This window comes from Parus major, chromosome 6 (assembly GCF_001522545.3).
Source record: "Parus major isolate Abel chromosome 6, Parus_major1.1, whole genome shotgun sequence".
NCBI lineage: Eukaryota > Metazoa > Chordata > Aves > Passeriformes > Paridae > Parus > Parus major.
This window is the reverse complement of record NC_031775.1, coordinates 20,738,792-20,748,966: the sequence shown is the minus strand read 5'-3', so window position 1 is coordinate 20,748,966 and position 10,175 is coordinate 20,738,792. Positions and strand designations below refer to the sequence as shown.

Sequence of the window (10,175 nt, the reverse complement as noted above, 5' to 3'; positions counted from 1 at the left end):
GGCCGGGACCACAATGGCTGCGGCGGCGGCGGGGCCCGCTCCCCCCGCACCGGCTCCCCCGCCCCGCTCGGGGGCCCACGGGCCAGGGGTGACGCCCGAAAAGGGGTCCCCGGAGAGCTGCTCCCCCACACCCGCCCAGCGCCGGTACAGGCACTCCCCGGGATGGGGATGCGGGAGCCGCGCGTCCCGCTGAGGAGCTCGGCACCAGCTGGGGCGAGGATTCTTTCCCTACTGCGAAAGTTTGAATAAAAATAGACCTTTTCCCTAGCTTGGTTTCGGGGTGTCTGAAGTTTTTTCAGGGTTTGGGTTTGTTTGTTTTTTTTTTGGTTTTTTTTTTGGTTTTTTTTTTTTTAATTTTTTTCTTTTTCAAACTTGTTTCCCTTTCGTCCGGTTTCGGAGAAAAGAAAAATACAACTGGTTGGTTTGGGAGGGGGAAGAAAAATAAAATGTTCCAGTCTGCAACTGCCATCATGCCCCCAGGGTATCCTTTCCTTGATAAAGCTGCAACCTCTTCCAGTTCGGAGATTTTACAAAAAATTCCATTATGAAAACTTCCCTTACAAAAAAAAAAAAAAAAAAAAATCCAATTTTTCCCATTCCCCTTTTGCCCCTTGCAGCTTCTGCTCCTGCCCTGGAAAGTGAGACTGGCATAGACCTCTGCTGCCAGCCCAGTCGGCAAGCCCATGGGCTCAGTGCATATGCACACACACACGCGCACGCACACACACACACACACACACACACGTGCTGGTACAGCTCACCCTACACACATGGGCTGGTGTTCACGCCGATGGGCTGGCATGCACTTGCACGCCTTCCCAAACGCCTCCCGGCACAGCTCCGGCTGGGTGTGCACCCATGCCTGGGGCAGGCACACCCTCCCACATCCCCCTGCTTGCAGGGCCAGGCCCGCACCTCATCCCCTCCCCAAGCCTTGGGGTAATGCAGGAACAACCAGTTGGGTCCTGCAAGCACACTTGCTTCCCCCCGGCCAGCAGAGCAGATATGGCGGGTGCAAAACCTCATCGATGAGGTTTTGGGGGTGTCCTCCCCTCCGTGCTTGTGCACCCCCAAAGCCCTGCTCCCTGAAGACTGGCAGTAGCCCCCTGCTCCCCAACCACGTTGCTGTCTGGGACCATCACTGAAGAGGAACAGGCAGCATCCTCTCACTCCTGCCCCCCAGATTGAGTGAGGCTCCAACCCTATCCTGCTCCACATCACACCATCATGATTTCCTCTTCCTCTTGCAGGCTATCCTGCAGTATCATTTTCCACAGGCACATGGCTACATAGACCAAAACTCACAGGTTTACAGAGAGGAAAAACTCACTGTAAAGCTAAAAACCTCTGTGACACCCTGCTCTGTGAAAGACACATGCAGCTGGAGCTACCCATGCTGTCAGTGCCTTGATAACTGGACACAGGGATGCTGTGAGTGCCCCAGCATGCTGCCCCTTCACCGCCTGTCCTCCTGCCAGCCCAAATCTTGTGGCACTGGGTGAAATGGGGCTGCAGCTGACACCCACCATCATTAAGCTAAAAAGTGCTGGCTGCAACGCTGGTTACAGCTATGGGATGGCACAGCCCTCCCAGCCAAGACAGGCCATTAAACACAGTCCACCTGCACCCCATTCCCACTCCAAGGCACAAAGATGCACGAGGCACAACCACCCACCAGCACTCAACACACTACACTTTTACTGCAAAATAGTGAAAAAAGGTTCATTTTGTCCCTGTATTAGAGACTCCTGGCACCAGTGCCATGGCCAGGGGATAAGAGAGCAGTCCCCATTCATCCGCAGGCCCCATGGCCCAGCCCAGTACATCCACAGCAAACATGCCTGGAGCAATTTATCCCGGGGCTCAGCAGCCCTCCGGGACTGTTCACGTGTCCCTGCTCAGCTCTGACGACAGCACTGGACTGGTCCACGTGGCTGCAGCAGCCCCAGCTGTTTATGGTTATAGCCGAGTTAATAATTAAATAGATGCTGGATGGAGAGCAGAAGGGCTGGGATGCAGCTGGGAAGTGTGTGTGGCAGCAATGGTGTGGGGGAGCCCCTTCCTCATGATCTGCTCTTACCCACACTGTGAGGGGAGCCAAGGACTACCCAGTTTTTGTGGTAGGGCACTCCATCCCCCCTATCGCAGCCTCCACTCTCCCCCTAGCAAGGGCCCCATGCCTGCCTTGCTTCCCCAAAGTCTAGCCCTGATCCAACACTCGGTACAGGTCTCAGCCCAGGGAACTGGCAGGAGCTTGGGTGCAGGAGCAAGCACAGGGATGCATCCCAGACAAATGGATGGCAAGAGCCCGGTGAGGATACCGGTATCCCCACGGTAGCCAGGGGATGCCCAGGTCTCCCCAATCCCTGTGGTCACGGCTTGCTGTGCCCACAGAGTGTGCGTGAGGGAACCCAGGCAAGCAGGGCAGGAGGCAGGGCATGCTCACACTGACACCCGGCCGGGGCCCTGGCAAGCGCAGGCATAGAGCAGGGACGCAGACACGCGCTTACATAAAAAATAATAAAATCTGCTAGCTCTGCAAACAGCACAGCCTGCACCAGGAGACGGACTGGCCTGGCACTTCCAAACCTCATGGACTTGTCCAAGTAGCAGCCTGGGCACTGTCGCACACACGCAGATGCAGCCTGAAGCAGTGCAGCGCAGCATGCATCCTGGAGCCCCCCTTTCCAGAACACAACAGCCAACTCCTCAAATCCTACCATTCTTCAAACAGAAATATGCTTTGTTTCCCTGTTTCTCAAGGAGAGGCTTCTCTCCCCACTAGAGCTATGCATGACCAGATAAAAAGGGAGTTCTGGGGCAGGAGGGGCCCCCATTTTTGGCTGGAGAAGCCAGAGCTCCATCTCTCCAGAGAAGGTCTGGGGGAGGCTGGAAACTACATGGTGAGTCATGCCAGGCAGGCAGCAGATCCTGGGGGCTCCTGGGATTAACCCTTCAAAACCAGAACCACTTCCAGACACCTAGAGGCAGAAAGAAAGCCTAGGGGCTGGGGAAAGGCTGCCAGAGCAGGATGGGAAGTTACAGGGTCACATCTTGAGCATCCTGCACGGGACAGAGAAATCAATCTGAGTATGTGAGCAGCGGACAAACAGCAACCAAATGCATGCATTGGTGCCCATCCCCTCCAAAATAAGAGGACGTGGAGAAAGGCTACAGTGGGATGCAGGACCCCGGAGTGCCTGAGGTTCATATGGGGTGTCCACCCTCACACCCTTGTTCTGGTGTGGTGGGTCAGACTCATAAATACTGAATGGGCTGCCCACAGGCTCCAAGGGTAAGGTGCAGTCCACAAGCAAGCTTTGGCAGGTCCTGCTGGAAGGGAGTTTCCCCATGGCACCAGTACCAGAGAAATGCCCCCCAGCATTCCTGTGCTGTCCCTGAGACATCACAGTGCATGTCCTGCAAGAGCTCAGCCCCAGCATGGCCACCCACAGCAGTGATCCCCAGTTCCTCTGCAGAAACCCAGAGCCAGGCTGCCAGAGCTGCAGGGTTTTAAGGCTCCTCCAGAGCCTCCAGGTGGATTCTCTCATGTTACAAGAATGGTTCGTTTTACAGCCCCTTTCCTGGTCTGGGAACCCACAGCAGGGAGGGGGTGACATGCAGCATTGCTTCACAGCTGCAGCATCCTATGCCTACCCTCTATCCCCCAAGAAGACCATCTACCCTCCAAGGAACAGGCACTGCTGCTTCAAAGAGAAGCCAAAGCAAAATCCTCAACACCCAGCCCTGGAGCTCCAGGAACTCAGCCCTGGTGGGAGAGGACCCTGGTCCCTGGCTCACTGTTCCTCCTCCATTCCCTCCACTCTTGTCTCCCAAGCCACAGAAGACCTTTGGAATCCTTAAGAGATTTACATAGCCAGGAACTGCCACCCACCAAACCCCCACCCACTAAGGCTGCCATCCCTCCTCCACGTGTCACTGTGCCCTCCCACACTGGAAGCTCCCCTGGGAGAAGGGACAGGACAGTTCACAGGGCCGTGGCTGTACATGGTTGACTGGAAGCAGGTAACTCTCCTCCAGCTGAGCCCACCCCCTGCCACCCCCCCCCACAGTGCTGCCAAACACTCCGGAGCAGCTCTCCGAATATAGCAGCATCAAATAGCTCCATCAATAATGCATTGCTTCTGCTTCCTCTCACTGTCGTGTTTTCGTTGCTAACATGCGTGTCCTTCCTGTTAGCGACTGCCTCTTCCCCACCGGCTAGGCCAAGCAGGGACACAGCCACGGTGGGATGGTGACGGCAGCTCCCACAGCTCCAGGTCCGATTCCTGTAGGGATTGACATAGAGCCCCATCTACTCCACTCGGGGCAGTCTGGGGCTCTGGGGGGGAACCCTGCCACCGTCCAAGCCTCCTGCTGCGCACGCGCTGGCAGCAGGCAGGGCGACTCGGCATGCCGTGGCTGCCCAAAGGATTTGGCAGGGGCACCAAGCTGGGAGGAGCATAACGACATCTTCCCAGCCTTAGCAGGGAAATGCCCCTCCGCAAGGACTTTTGGCAGCCTGGCACTCCCCATACTCCAACTCCACTCCCCATTCCCAACTCCATGCAACGCTGCACCACATCAGGCTCCTCCAGCAACTCTGCGTTGCCATCCCTGGCAGGGAGAGAGCTCCAGCTGCCGTGCTCCTGCCTGCCCCTACCCGCAGCTGCCCCAGGCTTACCCCAGGCCAGTTGGAGCAGGCAGGTCGGGGTGCCTGGACCTGCCCCATGCCCGGCAGAGTTGCGTGCCTGCAATGCCACAAACTGCCACGGGTTCCCAGTGGGGAGGCAGGAGCTGGTGTGGGCAAAAGCTGGCACCCACCGCCCCACAGCTACTCACAATAGGCAACCCCTGCCCTGGAAGGGAGACCCCCAGGCTGCACAAGACCCTGGTTGGAGGAGAATGCATGTAACAGAGCAGATATTGTCGCAGCTGGCTGCTGCGGAATGGTCCAGTATCCTAACACCACCAACGTCCCAGCCTGGCTTGGGCTGCAAGCACTGTCCAGCCACCTGGGCTGTACTGCAGAAACCTGGCTGCATGCACAACACCTCTCCCTTGGTGTGTAATAGAGGGCCTGAGGCTCCTGCGGAAAGCAGGGACCCTCCCACCCCCTGCCTGCCCCACCGTGAGAGGGTGTCTCACCATGGGGCCATCCGGGGGCACATGCACTGTCACCTTGGTGCAGGGTAACCTCTGCTACCTGACCGTGGGTTCTACAAAGCAGGAGCAGAGAGAGGTCCTGCAAAAGCAGGGCATGAGCTACATCCCACGGGGCCCCCCAAAGGAAGCAGCAGCAGAGGGGTGCGGGCACGGTGTTATCGGTCGGCCTGCGGGCAGGGCGGGTCAGGGCTGGACAGGGGCCAGCGCCTGCCACAGCAGAGATTACACCTCGGGTTTAACGTTCATCCCAATCCATGACCTGCCCAGGAGAGAAGGGGGTGAGCTGTGCTGGAAGGCTGGTCTAACAGCTCTGGGGACTCTTGAGCCTCACCAGCACCCCTGCTCAGAAAGTACATTCAACACTGGTGCACAGCCCACTCTCCTGCACCCCCGTGAGCACACAGCAGTGAACCTCCTACAAACCTGCCAGCAGCCACCCCAACCCTGCCCAGCAGAGACCCTGGCAGAGGGGCAGACTGCTGCCACTATCCCTGCTCAGGTGGGGGCCAGAAGCCCCCTGGCAGCCCTGCCTGCTCCCCAGCACCCTTCCCCCGGCACCGGCAGGAAACCACAGCTGCAGCCTGCGGGCAGCTGATAACGGTCACCCAGCCCCATCCTGCCCTGCTGTCCCCACACCCACTGCTCCGCAGGCCCAGGGGTGCACCTCCGCCGTGCACAACGGCAGCCCCAGGGCCCAGTGTCACTCTGCACAGGGCTGGGGGCTCTTGCCGACAGGGCAGCTGGTGCACCAGGACACGCCAAGAGTTGCTGTGCACGGGCACCACGCTCCCAAAGTGTCCCAGCACGCTCCTGGCACACGATGCAGACCCATGCCTCATGTGTTCTACCAACATGGATATAGCAGGAGAATGCCACAGCAGAGTGGGGGAGGAGAGGGTGGCATGAAATCGAGTGGTCTGACATGAAAGGGATGGGCAGGGGACACTCGAGCTGCTTCGATTCCTGCCCTGCCTGGGGGCACACAGCCACCTGGCCAGTGCATTCCTAGCAACAAGCCCTCCTGGGTCACAGGGGTATCTCCCTGCCCCGGGGGTCCCATCCCCCAGGGGCACCCCTTCACTCCCCAGCGAGCAGCTTTCTCAGCAGTTTGTGTTTGAGTAGGTAACAACATTCCTGAAATAAACTTGGGGCCCAGGGAATATACAAAGTGCTGAACTGACTGGCACTGGTGTGGCACTAACCCAGCCAGGATTCTCCAGGCAAATCCTGGGTGAGCTCACACTGGCCCCAAGGAGCGCTGTGATGGTGCCTCACACCAACAACAGGACCCCTGAGGAATCCTCTCACTGAGCACCAGACAGCCACAAACCCATCCTGACTTTGCCACAGCGTGCCAGAAGCGGGCAGGCAACTCAGCACACATAGTACCCAGCATCAGGTACCTCACAGTTGAGGGGGACAGGGCAAGAAACGTTTCATCCAAGCATGAAGAACATGAAGGAAGCCTGGACTAGAGCACTCCGATACCCACGATGAGGCCTCAGGACCCCTACTGCTCCCCTCCTCTCCAACAGGCCCAGGGGTACCCCAAGGCGCCAGGCACCCCTGGGGGTGGTTTGGGAGCCAGAGCTCGCACGGGTCAGGGCTGCCTGGCCCCCCCCGCCGCGGCACTCAGCCCGCTCGCCGCCATCCCTTTCCCAGCGCATCTGTCGCAGAAGGCATGTGGCACAGCTCGGCCTCGTGACGGTGGGGGATGCACGGCGCCAGCTCGGCAGAAGGGAAGGATACAGCAATGGGCCGTGCCCTGTCTGGACACAGCCATCCCAGGACCCCAAGCATGTGTCTTGGGAAGCTCTCCCTCCTGACAGATGGGTGCATAGGCTGGTTCTCTGCAAGGTGTCCCAGAGAAGGTGCTGACCTTGGAGAAGTTGCTTTCCTGCCATGAAGCTGGAGCCAGCCCTGCAGGGAGGGAGAACAGCTCTATTCCTCTTTGCTCCCCTCCTCCCCCTCTGCATTGACACCATCACTACAGGGGGAAAAATAATGATAATAACAAAAACAATTAAGAAAGAAAGTGCAGAGCATGCTGGGAGAGTGAGAGGTGCCCCCAGGGGTCAGGGCCCCGCTGGGGTCTGGATGCCAAGACCTGTCTGCCGGCCCTGCTCCAAACTGCCCTGGGCACAGCAGCCCCGGCATCAGCACCCGACAGCTGCTGCCCCACCTTGTACCACCTCCACTCTTGAGCCCATTACACTCTTGATGCTCACCTCTCCACATCTGATGTGGGGAGCAAAGCCCCCCTACAGCCCTCCACTGGCCCCAGCAGCTCCCCACCATCCTCGGGCACAAGAGTGCATCAGGTTCTCAGCAGAGCGGCCTCCCTTCTTCAAAGCTCTTGCAGAGGGGAAGAAAGGAGAAGGGAAGTATCTCTGGAGGGGTGCGAGAGGAGTTGCAGTGGGGCAGTATGCACCCCCAGGGATGGCAAGAAGTACATCATCCCTCTGGTAGGCCACAACTGGGAAGGGGGGTAGCCAAACCACCGCCCCCCGGCAGCAGCTCCCAAGCAGGAAACTCCTCCAAGTTAATGCAGCCCTGAAGAGCAGCCTGGGCAGAGCGGCTCATTAAATGTTTCTGGCTGGCGGGAGGCCAGCGGCAGAGCTTGTTTTTTCTATATTCCGATAAACAGTCCGGGGAGGGGAAGGGGGAGGGGGGCGCAGGCTCTGGATGTGCCACCCAGCCCCGGCAGGGGAGCGGGGGAAGAGGCGGGGGGCACATGAACATTGCACTGCAGCCTCGTGTCCTCCCTGCCCTGGGGCAGGGGCGGCGCGGAGGGGACGTAACATAATGAAGCCATCCACAGGGATACTGCCAGGTGAGGAGTGACCCCGCGGCTCCCCATCACCGCACCGAGGGAGGACCCCCCTCTTTGCACCCACCAACACGCCGATGACATTCCCAGTGGCGTGGGGCCAGCTCCTGGGGAATACAACGGGGCCCCACCGTCGGCCGTGACACGGCCTTCGCCCGGCCGAGGCGGGACCCCCGCCAAGGCTGGGGTGTCGGGAGGGGTGTCGTGCCCCCGGTGCGGGGTGCCTGCGGGGCGGGTGCTGTGGTTGCTCGGCCTGGCTCGCAGGGAGGTTCACGTGACTTTCTGCTTGAGGAAGCAGCGCTCTGGCAGCTTCCAGTGGGAGATGGAGGAGGAGGAGGAGGATGGGGGAAGGGGCCGCCTGCCTTCATAGAAACACGGCGGCGAGGCGCAGGCAGCTGAGGGGCGGGGGGCGCCTCGCAGGGGCACCCCTTCCCCACCCCGCTTATCCAGCTGAAAACCCCTCGGCAGAGAAGGCTCTGGGGGAGGCACGGGGACCGTGCCTCCAGGAGCCCCCCAGCATGGGATTCTGGCTTGGCAGGAGGCTCTTTCGGGACCATAGGGATGCTGCCACGGGAGCTGGGTTGAGGAACATCCCTGCTCCTCAGGGAAATGGCAGAACCCCCTCCCCAGGGCCCCCAAACTGGTCTGCTGGCCAGCGCCAAAAGGAACCTGGTGCTAGACAAGGTTCCAGCAGCCCTCCGAGACCCCTGCCCTGCCTTGTTCCTGGTACAGCAACGTTCTGCACACAGCAGCAGGCGATGCAGCCAGACCAGCTGCCCAAAACCTGCCCCCAAGCCCAGGCGTGCAGATGAGTATCCCTGCGGCAGCACCCTCCCAGGTGCTGAGACCTCACCAACTCATCACACCTCCTATGTAGCCCTGCAGCCTTGCTAGCCCGCAAGCTCCAGAATTGGGAAGATGCTCTCCAGCAGACAGCCCACAATGGCCATGGTGGGGGGCCATACAGCATCCACGTCCACCAGCAGCATTGCCAAGCCTCTGCAGGGACACTGCCTCACACTCACACAGTGAACTGTGGCACTCCACAAATCTATTACCCTGGCCACAGGGGCACGTCGGGGTGAGTGAATGCACCTGCATGCCTGCCCAATGCCCCTGCAGCACTCTGCCTGTGGGATCTCAGTTCCGGACTGGTACCAGCACCCATGTGCTATTGGGTCCCAGACTTCTTAGTCCAACAGATTTCAGTATCCATGCCACAGGAACCCCAACACGCATGCCATGGAGTCCTAGCCTCACAACCATGTCCCAGCACCCACGCCACAGGGTCCCAGCCTCACAGCTAGACTCCAGGACCCATGCCATGGGCTTCCAATCCCACCATCAGACCCAAGCATCCATGCTCTAGGGACTCCAGCCCTTCAGCTGGATTCCAACAGTCCATACCATGGGGATCCCATTCCCACAGCTGGACCATAGTGATAGCCATACCATAGTGACTAGGACTCAGGTCCCCACACCTTGCTTATCACCAGCACCATGGCCAAACCTCAGCACCTACACTGAAAAGTCCCTTGTGTTGTAGCCAGCTCCCAGCAGTCATGTCCCAGGAACCCAGCCCCATAACCAAACTCCAGCACCAATGCCACGGAGACCCCAGCACCAACAACATGAAGACCTCAGCCCCACAGCCAGATCCCAGCACCAATGCCATGCAATCCCAGAGACCAATACCATGGAGAACCATCCCCATGGCTGGACTCCAGCACCAATGCCATTGAGACCCCAGTATTAATGCCACAGAGACACCAAGCACCAATGCCATGGAGACCCCAATACCAATGCCACAGAGACACCAAACACCAATACCACGGAGACCCCAACACCAATGCTCTGGAGATACCAAGCAACAATGCCATAGAGACCCCTAGTCCAGTGGCTGGAGATCCCAGCCCCAAAGCAGGACAGCAACATCAATGCAGTGGGGACCCCAGCGCCCATTCTTGGGGGACGCAGCCTCACAGCCGGACGCGAACACCAATACCATGGGACCCCAGCCCCACAGCCAGACCCCGACACCACTGGGAACCCCCACCCCTTAAGTGGCCTCCAGCTCCCCACCCAGCCCCGATGTCGCGGGGACCCCAGCCCCAGGGGCAGCCCCCGCCCCGCGCCCGCGCCACTCACCAGGGCATGCACAGCCCACTGACATCTTCAC

General features: G+C 59.4%; 2 protein-coding genes across 5 annotated transcripts in view; one reads left to right on the top strand and one right to left on the bottom strand.

Annotated features, from left to right (window-relative positions):
- Positions 1 to 10,169, bottom strand: part of LDB1 (LIM domain binding 1) — a 25,902-nt gene extending 15,733 nt beyond the window's left edge. The window contains exons 1-2 of one of the 4 annotated variants that reach the window (XM_015632942.3): positions 7,395 to 7,747; positions 7,046 to 7,086 (exon numbers count right to left, since the gene is read on the bottom strand). In XM_015632942.3, the coding sequence (XP_015488428.1) occupies positions 7,046 to 7,070 (25 nt within the window). In that variant the 5' untranslated portion in view covers positions 7,071 to 7,086; positions 7,395 to 7,747. Of the gene's footprint in view, positions 1 to 7,045; positions 7,087 to 7,394; positions 7,749 to 10,144 lie in introns of those variants that run through there. The other 3 variants (XM_015632941.2, XM_015632940.3, XM_015632938.3) reach the window with 3 other exon arrangements.
- Positions 7,921 to 10,175, top strand: part of PPRC1 (PPARG related coactivator 1) — a 19,385-nt gene continuing 17,130 nt past the window's right edge. The window contains exon 1 of the mRNA XM_033515519.1: positions 7,921 to 7,999. The gene's annotated coding sequence lies outside the window, so the exon portion shown is untranslated. The remainder of the gene's footprint in view (positions 8,000 to 10,175) is intronic.